Here is a 20,268-nt window from a genome sequence, read left to right on the forward strand (position 1 = left end):
TGGTTACTTAGGTAGACTAAGTGAAGCAGATGTTTGTGGGAGATAACTTTGATAAGCCTGATCATTGTACCATAAAGTTTAGGTTTGTAATGAAAAAGAGCAAGGCACAATCTAAAAGTTGAATGTCTAAATTAGAAGAAGACTAACATCAATGGGTTGAGAGCGAATCTGTCTGGGGTAAGATCAAACTGATGTTTGACAGGAAAATCTGCAATGGAGCAGTGGAAGAGGTTTTAGGAAGAGATATTTCAGTTTCAGTACATTGAAACAAGAGGGGATGGGAGGGAACCAAAGTCAAGGCTCCTTGCATGAAAAAGGAGGGAGAGAAAATTGTAAATAAATAAAGAGTGTCTGATGCATGTCAGGTGAAATTCATGAAATAGATCAAATACAATAAATGAAGAGGGGAAGAAGTGAAGCAGAAAATAAGAGAAAAGAAAGCATGCAAATAGAACATCAGTTAAAACAAAAGCAGTCCGTTCGTTGGATTGCCGTTGGTCGGCATTGCTAATCCTCCCCTCATCAGATTCATCCTCAGTCTTCTCATCAGAGGATAGGGCTTGCTCCAATACATTTTCTGATGCCTTTCCTCTCTGGAGCATGGGGTTGTATATAAGACAGCATGAGACGACTTGAGCTGGAGCATATTGAAGGGTGGCAATCTGACCAATACAAACATCAAACTCTCATTTTGACCAGTCCGATAACCTGCTCAGTGATGGAGAGAAAGTGAGGATGCAGTTGCTGGAGATCAGAGTCGAAAAGTGTGGTGCTGGAAAAGCACAGCAGGTCAGGCAGCATCCTTTCCCTTTCCGCCCCTGCCCCGAAACATCGACTCTCCTGCTCCTCAGATGCTGCCTGACCTGTTGTGCTTTCTCAGCACCAAATTTTTCGACTTTGCTCAGTGATGGCACTGATGGAAGCATGGCTCTTATTGTACCTCCATGCCATCTCAATGGATGGAGTTTGGATTGGCTTCATTATCCAGGGGATATCCTTGTCACCCAGTATCCAGAACTTCTGGACCCTTATCCAGAAATGATAGGATGTGGCCACCAATCTCAGGATTCATACCAAAGTGCAGGAAATTCACTTTACACCAATCTCCAGATACCCTTCTCTGACAAATAGGCTCAACATGCTAAATAAATTAAACTGCAAAACTAGCAAGCTCAAGCACTTTTTCTGCTAAAGTCAGCTACATTCCTACTTCCATCATTTTTATCTGCTCCTACAATGCCATGTAATACTTGGAATGATTCTCTCTGAAGGTTTTTCCAAATGCACACACTGGAAAGTGGCACTGGCAACGTAAAATACAAGGTTGTTGGCTGAATTGTCCTTTAATTAGTTTATTTTTGAATGACAAGTTCACTGCCAATTTCACAGTGTACCTTACTTCTATATTGTCAGAAACCAGCAATGATAACAGCAAATTTGACCTAATGTCATCACTCTAGTATTCATGTAAACACGGTTGGGGGACAAGAGGGCAGTGATCTTAATTTTCAAACATAAAATTGACCCTCTGTCTCACCGATTCCAAAGATTTAGGGACAACATATAAACAGAACAAAACATGTAGCACAGAAAGTAATGAAAATGTAATGAGATGCAGTTTAGAATACAAGGATGCACTTGGACAAATACATGGATAGGAAAGGATTAGAAGGATAAGGGCCAAGTGCAGAGAAATGGGTTAACGTGGACAGAAATTTTGGTCGGCATGGAGCAATTTGGGTGAAAGGGCCTGTCTCCATGCTGTACGACTGTATGGCTCTAAGTCATGTTTAAGTTAAACAAAACCCTCGTCAGATCCCATGTGGTTACTTGTGCACAGCACCCTCCAGGAAGGTTACAGATCTTGGAGCATATACAGTATAATGAAACTCAACTAAATTGCAAGGACAGATTATGCAATATTTCCCTAGAATCTTCCCTAAGGTGCAGTTTGATCAGAAGTTTCCAGGAAAAGACAGGGGAGATCAACAAAAGCTGTAACTCTGAAAGCTAGGACATTGGACAGAGAGTGAAACTTACAGCCTAGCTTTAAAGTACTGGATTTAGGAAACATCTTTACACACAAAACATGGTAGAGTTTGGAACTTCCTTTTACAAACAGCAATAGATTCTTGATTAATTATTAAGTTTAAGTATGAGAAGAATAGACTCGTATTATCTCAACGACATTAAGGGATAATGTAGCTTCATAACATGAGGTAAAAGAGTCGCCGTGATCTCATTGAATGGTGGAACAAAATTGAGTGACTAAATGGCCTTTCCCTGATCCTATCATTTAGGTACTTCTGAATTGTTAATTTATTAAGTACTTTGTCACAAAACAAAGGTTAAAAGTGACTTACCGAAACAGAACTTGTTACTACCTCCCAGTTTGGTTTTGAGGGCTGCGGCTGTAAATCATCCTGAAACAAAACAAAACAATTCCCCACTGATCACCTTTCTTCTTTATGTTGTTTTTATATCCAGCAGCTTTACAATAATCATGTTATTTGCAGATTTCCTAATATGGGAGCCTACTCATAGCACAGAATGCTAGCATTAAATTCATTAATGTCCCTCTAATGCTGTGATTTTGCAGCAGTGGTTGTGGCTTTCATAGGATAAAAGGAAAATGTATGGTATTGCTCACGCTTGAAATGAGATCGAATCAAAAAGAAAGGAGATCTGCCTTCGGAATTTCTGAAACATTTCATAAAATGTGATGCTCTCAATTTTTTGGTTGACAGCTGATATTTTGATATACTGCGAGGCTCAATATATTCATGTCAAAACCCTCCATATAAGCACACCGAAGTGCTGCAAAATTAATGCTTAACAGTCTAATTTTAATAAAATTAGCTATGAAGGGATTCATTGTACCAATGTCATTATCGGCACATGGATCATTACATTTATTATTAGTCTCAAATCGGTGTAAAGTCTGACCTACATGGATGATATTGGGCTGTCGCAGGAGTTTGGTTGCACTGAATGTGATGTTGGGTTAAATTTCAGAGGAAAAACCAGAATTGCCTGTGGGATTAGATGCCGATTAATGGAATGTTGCAATTTCCTCAATTTTCCTCAGAACATTTTCCCACTCTCACACAGCTGTTCCTTTAAAGTTCAAATATTTCACGGCTTCTTTTTCCTTTTCACAGATTTGCTTTGTACCCACATCCTTCGTACCCACAAGACTAGCCTGTCACCTACACGTTTTTTACCATGCACAGACTCTCACTCATGAGTGCAATTCCTGTATAAGAAGATCTTCTTCCAGAACATGTCAATGTCTAGATCAAGAAAAGGCAAGATGTGCTTGTAGAAGCCATTGCAAATGGATTTATGTCATTGATTATCCAGTTACTGAATTCTCCTCACTACTGGCAATTGCTATGGGCTGTTTTTGTGTATCTTCAAGGCACCAGAAACAACTGGAGCCAGTCCAGTTGACTCTGTAAAGTCTTTGACTTCCTCATGGCCATCTAGAGGCTTGTGAATGGTTTTGCAGATTATAGTCAAGAAGTAAGTAGACATACTATTGCACACCAAATCAGACCTTGTTGCTTATATCCCAAACTCATTCATTATTAACCTAGGGTATTTTGTGTCCCACTGACTGGAAGACTCACTCAAGGTAATAATATGGTGATATCTAGTTGGAAGGCAACTTCTCAGAGTCCTGGACATTGATTCAGGTCCCATGAAGTCTCATCATTGGGCAAGGGAATGGACAAGGAAACCTCATGCTGATTAACATTTCCTTAAACTAATGAATCAGTAGGCCTCTATATTGGACACCACTTGGACACCACTGGCAGTAGAAAAGACGTGAAATGTACTCTGAATGGGGACTTCAATGTTTGTTACCAACAGTAACTTTGTAGGACTGTTACCTAATAAACTAGACAAGTTATGAATGGCATATTTGTCATACAGGACAAATGTATAGACTCCCAATGGAAAGTGGTGGGAGAGCCAACAAGAGAGGAAAACCAATGCGACCTTACCCACCCAAGCCTACAAGCCACAGATGCATCTTTTCATGACTGTATCAACAGAAGTGATCACAATACAGCCCTTGCAGAGACAATATCCTGTCTTTACATGAGGGAGGGGGGCCCTCATTGTAATGAGACATGAGCCTCATGCTAAATGGGATATATTTAGAAGTGATCTGGTAGCTCAAAACTAGGCATTCATGAAGCATCGTGGCTAACTGAACAAGCGGAATTGTGCTGAAGCCAATTTGGAATCTCAAGATCCTATAGGTCCCACTGTTCATTTCCATCAAGGCAGAGGACTCTGCTTCAGTAAAGGGAATAGGAGAGCATATCAGGATCAGCATTAGGTTTCCTAAAATGAGGTGCTAATCAAATTAAGCTACAACTCAGGTCGAATTGTATTCCAAACAGCATATGCAGCATGCTTAAAGACAGGAGTAAATGATCCCACAACCACAGATGAGAGTGAAATTCTTCAGCTCTGCTCCATCCAGTCATGAATGGTGATGTACAATTAGATAACTAGCTGGGGAGAAGCTTCCACAAACATTCACATCCTCATTGATGGAGCATCCGAGCTCAATAGATAAGGCTAAAGCAATTGCACCTATCTTTAACTAGAAATGCTGAATGGGTGATCCATCTTGGCCACCTTCTGAGCTGCCAACCATTACAGATTCCAGTCTTCAGCCAACTTGATTCACACCATGCCATAATCAAGATATGGCTGAAGGCACTGGATACAATCAAAACTATGGGCCTGGATAACTTCCTAGCCAATATGCTTAAAAATGGTGCTTCAGAATTAGGTTTACACTCAGTTAAGCTGCTCTAGTCTAGTTACAATGTTGGTAACTACCTGATCAAGTGGAAAATTATCTGTGTAGATCACATTTGACTAGATAAAGCTGGATAAAATTTAGCCAATTACTGCCCCGTTAGTTGACATTCAGTCATTGGCAAAATGCTGGAAAGTGTGACCAACAGTGCTATCAAGTGGAACTTAGACACCTGTTCACTAATGCTCAGTTTAACTTTTGACTGGGCCATCCAGATCTTACTGAAGCTATTATCAAAATATAGACAACAGAGCTAAATTTCAGAGGTGAGGGAAGAACAATTAACTTTGACATGAAGGTAGAGTCTATGTGGTACCAAGGAGTCCTAGAAAAACCTGACTCAGTGGAAAGCAGGGGTCAGGGCACTTGTGTGCTGAAAGCAAGTTCCTTGAGGTCCATGTATGACTTCTTCTTCTAGTGGGTGACTGCTGGCACCACCCCATCTCTCTGAGAGGGAATGGTCTTCTCCTACTCTCAGCTTATCATCAATGCCAAACAGTTATGTTATAGCAATCAAATACAAGTCTGTGAACATATCCAGGAGACACCGTGTGTACTGGACCTGGCTCTTCATGGCAGTTAATCTCTCCGTGGACACAGTCAGACACATGCACTCTGCAGTCAGCACAATACTGATTGGTGGATTCCTCATTCTTCAATGCAGTTTACTGGCTGCATCTGACAAACCTGCCTGATGTCCCTGTGACATGTTTTCGGTCTGAGGTTAAGTGGGTGCCTGGTCTCCAGCTAAGTGCCAAATACCTCAACCGGTTGCAAGGTTACTGGTGATGTACTCAGTGGATTTAATATAGATAGAGAATTCACTGAGCTGAATGTCTCTGAGCTGGGGGAGGGTGCAGGTGAAAGCCTTGCATCCTGGAAGGGTTGAGTGGCTTTTTCCTGAGTGGTTCAGGTGGAGCTGACCCTCTCTGGTATTGGCCTCTTGGGGCAGAGGTTCTCTGACCTCACTTGTGCAGGCATTTGCACCATTCAGAGGGTATTAGTTGTACGAGAGAGATATATATTTTACAGGTTAAGGCTCAGATTTTATTGGTGATAATGGGGCAGCAGCACAGCAAAGCACAATTAAGGTCTCGATAGGCTGGTTGCCTATGGAGGTTACAGTGTCCCCAGATGAGAGAGTGTGTTGCTGAAAAAGCACAGCAGGTCAGGCAGCATCTGAGGAGCAAGAGAATCGATGTTTTGGGCCGAAGCCCTTTATCAGGAATAATGAAGGGCTCCGGCCCAAAATGTCGATTTTCCTGCTCCTTGGATGCTGCCTGACCTGCTGTGTTTTTCCAGCACTACACTCTCTCATCTGGGACACCAAGACCTTCAAAGGCAACCATTCTCAACTCTGATCTCCAGTACCTGCAGACCTCACTGCCCCCAAATGAGAGGGCAAGTTCTCTTCTGGCTAAATCCAGGATTAGTTCCACATGACATAAGAACTCTTATGTTTGCCCCCACCAATTTTGGGCCTGTGTTTCCTGCAGTGAGACAAAGGGAGGGACTGAATATGACACAAACATTTGGAAATGATGTTTGTAGTGATGCAGAAGAGGGAAAGCTGCTGTTGTGCCTCAGTGAGTGAGTAGGCAGTGCAGTGAACAGGAGGGTTAGTAGTTTCAGATTGAGTGTGAGTGAGAACCACCAAGTAGACATGAATACTGAGAGCTGAACTCTGTCAGCCTTATTGACAAGCATGTGCAGTGGCAGAATTAGAGTGATTGGTCTCTGTGTATATGTGAGGTAACAGAAAAAAAGATAGACGCACTCATTATGCTCTGCAGATGATCATTGAGCTTCTTTCGACACTGCTATATATAGTTTTTTTTAACCTGGAAGCTGCAATGGTTGCACTATATTTCTGTCTGGCTGATTACCTTTGCCTCCTTTGTCAGTAGTGATTCCCTCCTCTCCCAAGACCCTGTCCATCTGCATCTTTAGCTCCCTGTTGACCGTGTTTATTTTGACGGCCAACATTGTGAGAGTCAAGGGATCAGGGAGCACATCTGTCTCTCCTATCCACCCAATTCCACAGGAATGGTGCTATACAACGTGGCTGGATAATTGACGTGATGAAGAGTGGACGATTGTGTGAGAAAAGTCACAAATCACAAACACCATGAATCTTAAAAAAACTGATTAAAATGGGGAAATTCAGCTCACAATTTCAAAATTGATGACTGACACCACACTTGAGGGTATCGCTGATTCTAAAGGGGGCTGTGAATACTTAAAAGGTGCCTTCTGGTGTGTGATTGTGTAATTCCACTTAGATAAGTATGAGGTGGTGTATTCAGGTTGGATGAATAAGGAAATTGCTTAGTCCTTGGAAATAAAAATGAGACAGAAGTGCAAGGGGATCTTGGAGTGCAGATACACAAAATCATTAAAGAAGCAACACAGCTTAATTCCAAATGAAAAGGCAAAGGTAGCACAAAGGACTATTTGTGTAAGGATTAAACTGAAAAGTGGGGAAGTTATTTTGAACTTGGTTAGACCTTGGTCAGATCACACGTGGAAGTACAGGGCACATTTCAAATGATGATTTCTTCAAGCAGAATTAGAAAATCTGGAGAAGATACAAAAATTTTGCAAGTATGATACCAGAACTCAGAGGTCACATCCAACAGGAAAGAAAGGCCAAATTTTTCTGGAAAAGCCCAAGGGGTGGCTTGTTAGAGGCCTTGAAAGTTACAAAAGCATTTCACAGATTAGATGTGGATGAAATGTTTTTAGTAATGAGGGAGGTAAACACAAGTGAGCATTCATGTAAGATATTCAGCAAAAAATCCAATAGGGTGTTCAAGAAAAACATTACTCAGAGAGTGGCTCAGGTATGGAATGGGTTGTCATGAGGAGTGTTTAAAGTGAATAACATAGATGTATTTTAAAAAGTATATAATGAAATGCTGATAGGATTGAACAAAGACAAGTGGTTAAATGCTTTTGTGAGGCGTGAACACTGGGTTGAGCCATTTCAGCCAAATGTTGTGCATTCTATGTAATGTTTTCTCCTCTCAAGCTAGCACAAAAGTGCACTTCCTATCCGTCAGTCATTTAGGTTATTATTTGTACATCTGGTTAATGGATAAAATGAACTACAAACACATACCTTTATGTCAAGGTAACTGATAGGCAAATATGAAAGCTAAAGCTGAAAATAAAGATAAAATACCAAATATTTTTAATAAGTTAAATTGCACGTACATCTGTTGCTTTGATAACAATGCTACATAGACCAGTATTTTACAAATGACCTTGAGTAATGCCAAAATACATTTCCAGAAAATTACATGATGTGTTTTCCCACATCATTTTTTATATGATGAACTCCAGTCCAAGCTTGACCATCTGGAGCTGATGTGAAAACCTCCCACAGGGTGAAGGAAAGAAACTTGAGGGTATGGTGAGTCTATGACTGACAATGCAGGAATGGCATAATTCCTGAGAACGGATCATCTGCCTCCTCTCTCAGCCATAGGAAAGATGAGTCATCTGGGATGGAATGTAAATGGGGGAAGACACACAAGGTAGGGTGGGGTGGTGATGGACAGACTGTATTTATTCCAACATTAAACTAATTTGATTCGGACTGAGATTAAAGGTTATCCACTTACACAATGAATTTTGGCAGACTGCTGGTGTATGGCTTCTCTCACTGCAGTACAGTTTAAGAATCATGCATGCGGATCAGTGTACCCTGTTCATGACACTCCCAGTTTCCTTATAGGTACTTGTTATGTCTTTAAAATGAACATACTGCAAAATAACTTCATGGCCAATTCTCTAAATCCCACCCACATTGATTAAGGTTCTATTCCAGGAGCACAAAGTTTATCTTGTGGTCTTTCTGTATTTGACATTTGGCCTGACTATAAATCATTTGAATAGAGTCTAATTAAGAAAGCTTGTTATGACATATACAGTTAACATTGTCAAATAGAAGGATGACCAGAATTTGATTAAAATAGGCATGAGAAAGTGTATATTATCCAATAAATGACATGGCACTGATGCTGGGTTTCTTTAAGGGTAAGTAACCTGAACAGGGGTGAAAGCAAATAAAAGCAATATCACTTGAATGGGCAAATAATGGAATACTTTAACATATGTATGCTGTTTTGTAATACTGATCCTTTCTGCTTTAGGTCAGTTGTCAGTACGAGCTGCTCCTCGAAATTTTAACTCTTTTTGCAATATTTTCGCAAACTATCATCCCAGCTTCAACTCTACTTTCCTTTCCAAAGTCATTGGGCATGATAATGTCTCCTTGGTCATCTTTCCCAGAACAACATTTTTGTATCTCAGCCCTGGTACTGTTATCAAATGGCTCTTATCAAAATTACAAATCTTATTCATTGGAACTGGGACAATGGTAAACATTGTCTCTTTGACCTTCTCAGCTCATATGCCGCCTTTGGCACATGTGACCATGCCCCCCCCCCCTCCAATGCATACTCCTGTCATCTAGTTAGGTGGCACTACATGCACCCGACTCATGGTTTATATACGCACCCTGCTCCTCCATGTCCACCTATTTCACAATCGTATATTGCCCATTGGCAACTGTGAGAAACAAAGCTCACTCACTTCAACAATTTCAGTCTGAGACAAGATCTGAATCAGTAGTGCCCTTTATGTCACACTCGCAAGTGTGTGTGATGTCCACAAGGCAGGGACAAAACACATTGAATTCAACAAATACTCGATATTTATATAATTTGGTTCCTACATATTTTTTTCTTATTTCATTGCTTCCCCCCTGTTCACATCCTCCACTTCCCTAAGACCGATACCCATTACTTCTGTTTATCTCTTGTCTTATCCAGCCTTGTCTGTGACAAAAATGCTTATTCCTGTTCTCACAAGGCCATTTGACCTCATCCTGCTGTGGGCATATCCTTGCCTTACCATTATTTACTCCCTCCATCTGTGCCGCCCTCTCAACATCTTATCATTAAGACTCTTTTAATTGAGGTTTGTTCCTGTATTTCTGTAAAAGTGGGAAACAGATGTTTATACCTACTGTTTATGCAGGCATATTTAGTTTAACTGCCTGTCTTCACAGCATCTTATCTAGTGCCTGTACTTTTAACCATTGTTTTGCAGTCCCGTTTCTTTCTTGCATATATTTTTAGCTAATACAAAAAAAACAATTATGCATTTCCTCCACATAGTTCCCATTCTTGTTGACTCAGCTCCTGGCTGAAACAAGTGCACACTGATGTGAGTTCATTCACCTTGTATCAGAAATTATAATTGCAGAATTGCAGAAGTAACATTAATTTACCCATATCCCACAGCAACATTGGTAACAAACAAAAATGAAAGTTTTCACTGTAAACTGAAGACACAGAGTTCTTCCTCACTATCACCTCTCTCGACTACTCCATCATTCACAGTTACTAATTTGCTTGTCACATATCCAGTTCAGGACAAACAGAAATATTCTCCAATTAAATATTGGAATGACCTAAACCAATGTCTTTAGTGCTTGCTATGAACTCCATTCCTGAGTTACATCTGTCTCCCTCATACCTGTCAGAGACTGAACCAGAGAGTTCTTTTTAATTAATCTGTGTGACATAGGCATTTTTGGCCACGTCTTCACTTTTCTCCCCAGTACTAATTGCACTTGAGAAAATAGCAGTAGGTCCTCTTCTTGAACTACCTCAGTCCATGCTGTTAGGAAATGGGAGGTGGTGATGCAGTGTTAATGTCAATGGATTAGTGTTCCAGAGACCCAGGCTGATGCTCTGGTGTTATGTATTCAAATGGATTCAAATCTAACCATGACAGATGGTAAAATTTGAATTCAGTAGAGCAAAAATCTGGAAATAAAAGTAAAGTATCTTAATGGCAACAATATAGCCATTGCTGAATGTCAATTTAAAAAATTGTCCTTTAGGAAAGGATATCTGTTGTCCTTACCTGCTCTGGCCTACATGAGACCACAGACCTACAGCAATGTGGGTGATCCTCAAGTGAATGCATCTAGGAAGCTACTCAGTTCAATGAGCAATTAGAGATAGGTAATAAATGCTGGTCCAAACAGTGACACCTATATCCCATGAAAAATAAAGTAAAAGTTGCAGATATTGACCCAGTGTTAGTAAAGAGACAGTAATATAAGGATGAGACATTAGGAGGAACTTGCAGGTTGTGATGTTCCTATGCACCTTCTGTCCTTGTCCTTCTAGGTGGTGGATGTCATGAGTTTGGAAGGTGCTGCTGGAGGAATTATAGTGAGTTGCTGCAGAGCATCTTAGAGGTGGTACACATTGCTGCCATTATTCGTCAGTGTTGGAGGGAATGAATGTTGCAGGTATGGATGGCTTATCGTCAAGTGGGCTGCTTTGTCCTGGATATGTTTAACTTTTTGAATGGCTTTGGAGCTGCATTCATCAAGGCTAGTGGAGAGTACTCCATCACATTCCTGATTTGTGCCTTGTAGGTGCTGGAGCACAGCTTCAGTAGCTATGGTGCCTTGAGATGGGCTACCACATAGCCACACCATCATTAAAACTCTCTATTTCCACTTCTGTGATATCGATAGCCTCCGTCTTGCCTTTGTCTATGCCTATGAACATTTTTATTCTCACACATGCCCAGCTTGCCTCCCATATTTAACCTTCCCGATTCTAATTTTTGCCCGTGCTAATAGTTCCACAATTGCTGCCATTGCCTTCGGTGTCTTGGTCCTAAGCTCTGGATTGCCTAAATCCCTCCTCTTTTTCCTAAAATACTCCTAAATGTTTGGCCAAGCATTTGATCAAGTATCCTAATACATATCACCTTATGGATTTGGTGTTGAATTTTGTGCCCTGTGAAATGTCTTGGAACAACATCTAGTATTCAAGACATGATATAAATAATTTGATAAGCAAATAAAATAAGTAAATTCTTCTCTGTAAACTCTAATAAATCAATCTTCTTACAGAGAAGAACGTCTATTATTTTAGCATTAGCATTTCCTTGTTACAACAAAATACTGCCTGCTTATTTCATGTGTCAGGATCAAATGAGAAAGCATAAACAAGTTGACAGCAGTTAATGCTAGTTGTAAACACTCTCACTGTATAAGTCACTGGTTTTGCTCACCCAAGACATGCAGCATGACATACATTCATTTTTCAAGGTAATTATTCTGAGGAACGTGGATGGTATGTTTGACATTTTTTGTTGCTCTTTGCATGAGAAATGCATTTGATTAACATATTTTACTTTTCAAAAAGACCCATGGATATATCTATGAAGTGATTTAAACCTCTATATTTACAAAGCTAACCTTCTCCATAAATTCCTGTGTATTTCAAGAGATATCCTATGAGAAACCTTGATACCTTTTCTTCTGGAGAAGAACAAATCTTTTCCTGAAGTGCTTGGCATCCGTTATCCCGTAGGATTCTCATTTCTCAGGCTGTTAGCTCCATTCACTTGTCCTCTCATTAACTTGCAATGGAGACCGTCAACTCAGACTTGTCTGCATCATACTTAGACAAGCCTGCATGGACGTCTGAAACCCTCAGTACATGGTTCCCTGACTTGCCCCAAAACCACATTTTAACTCTCAATCTAGCCCATAGGAAAGAGGGGAATAGACAATTGCAGTGACCTCGCTCCTCATAAAAGGTGAAATATAGGTTTTATCTTTATTCCAATTTTAAAAATGATACTACTAATATCTGATAAATGTAGACCTGCTTTGTCAATTAATATTCTTATTTTCTATAAATAGCAGATAAAGTTGATAATCAATTTTTGTATCAATCAACAACACACATCTATTTTGTGCCTTTAAAGTAATAAACCATTTTCTTTTCAAATCTGCACAATAATACATAAAAGGCAGGGCGCAGTTAGACATGTTACAGAGATGATGTGATATAATTGAAAGCTCATCTTCGTGTCAATCATGATCTCAGGGGTGAAAACTGTCTAATTTAATCTCAGACATTTGTGATGGAGTTTAGATTGAGTAGGTCCCTACATATAGAGTTTGGAGCAGGGAACAATAAGTCTTCATAATTCTTTAGTCTTCATAATTATTTAATTATGCACCAAATTGCTGCTCATCCTGTACTGGTGTTGGCTGAGCGATCAGTTAATTTAGCAACAGATTAGAGGGTCAATGGAAAAGTTTATGCAGTAGAATTGTGCATCATTAACATATCTTCAATGTTCTTTGAGGTCAAATTGGAGATGCAATGGGTCACACTTGCAGATGGGGACCCATTCATTGAAATAGATTTGACACCTCTTCAGAGGACACCAGAACATAGATGCGATGGTCCACTTGTCTCTTACAGCAGCAGTAACCACTTGTGCTGGTGTGGCTGCTGCCCCTTACAATGACACAGGTTCTAAGATGAGGTGGTGGATCAAAGGAACCCACTTGTCTTCCTCAATTAGATAGTACACCTGGAGATGGTTCTTAATTAGCTGTCTCTGAGAAGATCTTGGTGGTCATGCCAGCAGCTAGAACAGGACCAGGATTGATCTTTAAAGAAGACACAATTCTGCCCAATAAGAACTTGATTGGTTTTGGGAATTACTGCCATAGAAAATCATGAGGTTTAAATACTTTCAAGGTTAATTTTAACATTTGTTGTGAAGCGAAACATCACCAGTTAGCAGTGTTAGGACAACAGAAAGACAGAAATTTTCTATACTTCATATTTCTATTTCCTTTAAACAGTCCTTCTACCCCCTTTCTTCAAACGTCCACCCTCTTCGATCTGAATCCTTTAATTTTTCTCTGAGAAAATATTTCTATTTCCACTCTCTCAAACTTTACACCCAGCCTTCTGAAGACAGAATACTTCCAACTCATCAATTTTGTTTGATTTTCTTAAATGAAATACTTCCACATTTCGTATTACAGACAAAATAATTCTAAACCCCATCCTAGACAAATGCAATATTGTGATTTTTATGTATTGCCAAACAGATTCAGAATGAATTAGGAGAGAATGGGTAATTTTTTAACAGTATTAAGAACAGACAGATTACTTTGATTTGTAATGTTTTCTCTGGATGGTTTATATGGGATACCTTTGGAATGATATTACCATATGAAGCATTTGAGCATCAGACTGCAGTAGAATAATCAAATTAACAGTATCGCCACAGCATTCATCTTAACTATATCATGCAATCAAATTGTGAAGTGAAGGGCTCACTGATGAAAATAAGATTCATAACTGTGATCTGAAGTAACAAATTTACTAATGGCTATTACTTACCACATCCACTGGAGAGTAATAAATGCGAAATCCAGGCTTGGCCACAAAATATTCATCCGATTTAAAGGTTATCCTTAGTCTATTGCTTTTCGATATAAGTTTTGGGGGAACTTCTTTATTCCCACACCACCTTCCACGAATAATTCTGTTTGTGTCAGAGATGTCTTCCACCTCTACAAAGTCATACCTAAATAACAGAAAGTGCAAAAACTAGTAGTTACTTTCCTAATTAATGAACTTCCTTGTAGATTCTGTGGGTAAATACAGTATACATTGAATACAGTACTGAGTAATACGGCCAAAAATGATCCCACCTTTGATCACTGATCTATATTCAGCCCCCTGATCTTAGGTGGGTTAGCAATGGACTTTAGCAGTCCATTGAGATAGAGAAAAGAAAGCAGCCAAATTTCCCATCCTGTCAAACCTGATGGTAAATTGGTTTGTGTCTATGTCAAGGAAGGATAGAGTTGGACTGAGTTATGATTGCTGTTTCCCATCACCCCCAAAACAAAGCTTGGGTTACAATGATTCACCAGCTCTTGAGTTTTTCAGGCTGCAGCATCCAGTGGAACAGAGATCTTGGAACATTGCTCTTCGGGTCTTATACACTTACCTGAAGATCTCAGTATAAGATCCATGGGGCTGCAGGGAGGCCAGCATTCCTAAAGATGATGGGAAGAGCAAAATGTCTCCAACAAATCAGGTTTGGTGAAATAGACTGAGGAACTATGATTCCTCCAACTTGAAGAGGGTCCAGATTGTCAGGAGGATAGGACAGGTAATTCATATAACGAGTGCAATCATCTGTATCATGGAATGAGCTCTTCATTGTAACTGTTCAAAGCTGCCTCGGTTGTCAGATTGACAGAAGTAATCTTGGTGAATAGCTGTTGTATCACGGAACATAATCCCTGGCTGGGAAACCAGCATTATGGATTAAAGGGGCTTTTTTAGGGATCTTAATTAGAATCAAATAACTTTTTAGGGATATTAATATCACCATGAACAGGTCAATGTGGGTTCCCTGCTTATCTTCAATTGGAAGGAACCTGAAAATGGGTACGATGTTGAGAGGATTCTGACCAATTGTCAACTTCATGGGCTCCATACATGAATGTAACTCGCTGTGAGTTTTTGTTAAGTACAGAAACCTGATCCTTGTTTATCATTAATCTGAGTTCATTAGACAGATGCATTGGGGAATTTGAGTACTTTGATTAAACTTTTGACTTTTGTAATGACTCCTGAAATAATGGAGTTTGAGAATCAGTGAATTTTCTCAAGTGGATTATGTCAATTTGAAAGAAAAATCTTATATATTCTTAAATGGGAAATGCTTCTTACTAGAAATATAGGAAAAATATAGTGTACAGGAAAACACTTATGTCTGCAGCTGATAAGGAATGGACTTGGTGTAGGAGGTAACATATTGGTATAGATAGAAAATTGACTGGTTCACAGGAAACAGAGAATAATAAATCTTCTTCTACTTGACCAGAAGCAATGAGTGGTGTGCACTCACACAAAAGGTGGTGAGTATGTGGAACATGCTGCCAAAGGAGTGGTGAGCGCAGACATAATAGCAGCATTCAAGAAAAACCTGAACAAACACATGAATATGAAAGGAATAGAGAGAAAAGGATCCTGTAAGTGAAGAGAGTTTTAGTATGGAAGGACAAAATGTATCGCACAGGCTTAGAGGGCTGAAGGACTTGTACTTGTGCCGTATTGTTCATTGTTCTCTTTGTTCTTTGTGCTTAGGAATCGGTACTGGGACCTCAATTGTTTACAAATTATTTAAATAGCTCGGTTGAAGGGACTGTAGGTATGATTGCTAAAGTTGCTGATGACACAATGTAGGCAGGAAATTAAGTTGCAAAGATGGTATAAGGAGGTTAAGTGAATGCAGAAAGATCAAGCAAATGGAGTATATTGCAGGGAAATGTAGTAGTGTTCATTTTGCCAGGAATAAAAAAGCAGATTACCTAAATCATGAAAGATTGAGAGCTGTGAGATTCCAGGGACCTGAGTAGCCTAGTGCTTTAATCACAAAATGATAGTTTGCAAGTACAGTAAGTAATTAGGAAAGCTAATAGTTAATGTTCATTGTAAGGGGAATTGAATACATATGTTAGGACTGTTATGCCTCACTTATGTATGATACTGCTGAGACCATTTCTACAATATTGCAGACAGTATTGGTCACCTTATTAAAGGAATTATTGAAATTCATCTGATGTAGTTCCACAAAGGTTAACATGATTAATACAAGAAATGGGTCTTGTGTTATGAGGAAAGGACAGGTTGGGTTGTATCAAATGGAGTTTAAAATAAGAGGCAAATTAATTGAAACATGCAAGATCCTGCAGATTATGTGAATGTGGAAAGGATGTTTCCTGGTCTGAACGAAACTTTCTTTCAACCTCTTCTGCTCCAGAAACAAACCTCAACCTAACCAATGTTCCTCTGAGCTATAATACCTCAGTGCAGCCAACTTCCTAAGAGTCTTCCTTATAAGTTGTGTGTTGTTGGAGCTGCATTCATTCAGGCAAATGGGAAGTATTCCATTACACCCCTGACTTCTGTCTTTTAGGCAGAAGCTCTGGGCACTTAAATCAGTGCAGGATTCCTAGCCTCTGGCCTGCTCTCTGGTAACTATAATGTCTGTAAGGCTATTCCAGTTCCATCTCTGGTCCCATGGTGATAGTGGGTGATTCAGTGAGAGTAATGCCATTGAATGTCATGGGAAGATGGTTCAATTCACCCTTGTTCATGATGGTAATTGCCTGAAACTGTGTGGTGTGAATAATACCTGCCACGTTTCAGACCAAACCTGGAAATTGTCCAGGTCTTGCAGCATTTGAACATGGACTTTTTCAGAATATCAGGAGTCATGAACAGTGTTTAACATTGTACTTAACATAATAAGTGAATATTCCCATTTCTGACTTTATGATGGAGAGAAGGTCATGACCAAAGTAGTTGAAGATGGTTGGGCTTAGGACACTACCTGAGAAAGTCTAGCTCAGATATCATGAAGCTGAGATGACTGACCTCCCACAATCACAAACATCTTCCTATGTGCTAGATATGACTCCAGCAGAGAGTTTTTTTCCCCCTGATACCCATTAACTCTATATCTGCTTGGGTTCCTTGATACCACACTTGATTGAATGCATCCTTGATGTCAAGGACTGTCACACCTCTGGATTTCAGCTTTTCTGTCCTTGTTTGAACCAGGAGCCTTGGCGATTCCCAAACTGGGTATCATTGAGCAGTTTATTGCTGAGCAGGTACTGCTTGATAGCACTGTTGATGACACCTTCCATCTCTTTACTGATGGTCAAGAATAAACAGAGGTCAGTAATTAGCCACATTGTATGTGCCCTTTTTGTATAGTGGACATCCAGGTCCATTTTCCATATTGTTGGGCAGATGCCAGTTGTTGTAATTGTACTGGAAGAACCTGTAGAGAGGAGTGGCAAGTTCTGGAACACAAGCCTTCAGTACTATTGCCAGAATGTTGTCAGAGCCCATAGCTGTGCCTCCAGTCATTTCATGATATTGTGTGGAGTGAATTGAATTGGCTGAAGACTGGTATTTGTGATGCTGAGAATCTTTGGATGAGGCTGAGTTGGAAGATCTACTCAAACACTTCTGATCCAAATGCTTTAGCCTTATCTTTTGCACAAATGAGTTGGCCTTTCACCGTATTTGAGGATTGTAATATTTATTGGGACATGTCTTCCACTGAGTTGTTTAATTGCCTCCCACCATTCATAATTGGATGTTACAGGTCTGGAGAGCTTAGATCTCATCTGTGCAAGTAGTTCTGTTTTGTAATTTTACCAGGTTGACAACTCATTTTTAGGTATATATGGTGCTGCTCCTGATATGCCCTCCTGCACTTTCCATTGAACCAGGGTCGATCCTCTGATTGGATTGTAATGGTTGAATAGGGGATATATTGGACCATGAAGCTGCAGATTGTGTTGGTGTATGATTCTGCTGCTGCTGATGGCCCATAACACCTCATCAATGCCCAGTCCTATTGGATCCTGTCCCATTTAGCATGATGAAGGGCTTTTGCCCAAAACATCAATTCTCCTGCTCCTCAGATGCTGCCTGACCTGCTATGCTTTTCCAGCACAACACTCTCCATTTTGATCTCCAGCATCTGCAGTCCTCACTTTCTCCCATTTAGCAAGGTGTTTGTGCCATACTATTGAAGGTGGGACTTGATGTCCACAAGGACTGTGCAATGACCAGTCTTACAGATGCTGTCTTGGACAGATACATCTGAAGATAGCAGATTATAAGTATGAGGTCATGTATATTTGTTCCTTCTTGTTGGTTCCCCCACCACCTGCTGCAGGCTTACTCTGGCAGCTATGTCCTTTAGGAACTGACCACTTGCCAAGCCACATTTGGTGATGGGCACTGAAATCCTGACACTCAAGAATACATTTTGTGCCCTTGCCACCCTTAGTGCTTTATCCAACACAGAGGAGTACTGATTCATCAGCTGAGGGAAGGTTACCTTGTGCATGTTTGACTTGTTGCTATAAGATATCTGTCCTGCTGGTGGGACAGCACATATCCAGGGATGGCGATGGTGTTGTCTGGGGTATTGTCTGTAAGGTATGATCCTGTAACCATGACCATGTCAAGCTGATGCTTGACTTGTCTGTGTGACAGTTCTGCTAATTTTGGCAGTATGCTGGTAAGGAATGCCTCTCAGTGTTGGCAGTGCCGTGTTTGTTGTTATTTCTGCAGCCTTAATGGATGCCAAATAATCCATCCAGGTGCATCCCCTTCCAGCAGTCGATACAACTTAATGGCTTGCCTGACCATTTCAAGGTTGTTTAAGAGTCAATCACATTGGGATGAGTGTGAAGTTGCTTATTCTTCATTTTCTACCATCATCCTAAACCTTATGATAAAGTGATCAATGTTCGCTAAATGATATCAACTGTCATTTGATCTGAACAGCCCACCTTATTTCCAAGAACCAGTGCTAGCAATGCATACCATCTTGTTGGACTGAACACAAACTGCTGTGTGATACTGAGCTATAGAGTGATAGAGATGTACAGCACGGAAACAGAACCTTCGATCCAACTCGTCCATACTGACCAGTTCTCCCAACCCAATCTAGTATCACCTGTCAGCACCTGGCCCATATCCCTCCAAACCTTTCCTATTCATACTCCCATCTAGATGCCTTTTAAATGTTGCAATTGTACTAACTTCCATCATTTCCTCTGGCAGCTCATTCCATACACGTACCATCCTCTGAGTGAAAAGGTTGACACGTAAGTCTCTTTTATATCTTTCCCCTCTCACCCTAAACCTACGCACTAGTTCTGGACTCCCCCACTCCAGAGGAAAGACTTTGTCTATTTATCCTATCCATGCCTGTCATGATTTTATAAACCTCTATAATGTCACCCCTCGGCCTCCGACGCTCCAGGGAAAATACCCCTAGCCTATTTAACCTGTTCCTATAACTCAAATCCTCCAACGCTGGCAACATCCTTGTAAATCTTTTCTGAACCCTTTCAAGTTTCACAACATCTTTCCAATAGCAAGGAGACCAGAATTGCATGCAATATTCCAAAAGTGGCCTAACCAATGTCCTGTACAGCCGCAACATGACCTCCTAAACTCCAGTATTCAATACTCTGACCAATAAAGGAAAGTGTACCAAATACATTCTTCACTATCCTATCTACCTGCGACTCCACTTTCAAGGCACTATGAACCTGCACTCCAAGGTCTCTTTGTTCAGCAACATTCCCGAGGACCTTACCATTAAGTGTATACGTCTTGCTAAGATTTGTTTTCCCAAAATTCAACATCTCATATTTATCTAAATTAAACTCCATCTGCCACTTCTCAGCCCATTGGCCCATCTGATCAAGATCCCATTGTAATTTGAGGTAATCGCTGTCTACTACACCTCCAATTTTGAGACTGCTACAGTTGAGAACAAAGGCGAGTCATACAGTCAGGGCAAGCAGAGAACAAGGTAGGACTGACAAATTAAACTGCATTGATTTCAATACAAGAGGCCTAACAGGGAAGGTAGGTGAACTCAGGGTATGGCTAGGAACATGTGACTGGGATACCATAGCAATTACAGAAACATGGCTCAGGGATGGGCAG

The 20,268-nt window shown here is 40.3% G+C and overlaps 1 protein-coding gene across 3 annotated transcripts in view; it reads right to left on the reverse strand.

Annotated features, from left to right (window-relative positions):
- The window catches only part of pdgfd (platelet derived growth factor d), a 180,012-nt gene that overhangs the window by 45,889 nt on the left and 113,855 nt on the right, over nucleotides 1-20,268 (reverse strand). For all 3 annotated transcript variants that reach the window (XM_060826050.1, XM_060826052.1, XM_060826051.1), the window contains 2 exons: nucleotides 14,098-14,284; nucleotides 2,364-2,423 (listed from right to left, as the gene is read on the reverse strand). In XM_060826050.1, the coding sequence (XP_060682033.1) occupies nucleotides 2,364-2,423; nucleotides 14,098-14,284 (247 nt within the window). The remainder of the gene's footprint in view (nucleotides 1-2,363; nucleotides 2,424-14,097; nucleotides 14,285-20,268) is intronic.

This window comes from Hemiscyllium ocellatum, chromosome 6 (assembly GCF_020745735.1).
Source record: "Hemiscyllium ocellatum isolate sHemOce1 chromosome 6, sHemOce1.pat.X.cur, whole genome shotgun sequence".
NCBI classification, from domain to species: Eukaryota; Metazoa; Chordata; class Chondrichthyes; order Orectolobiformes; family Hemiscylliidae; genus Hemiscyllium; species Hemiscyllium ocellatum.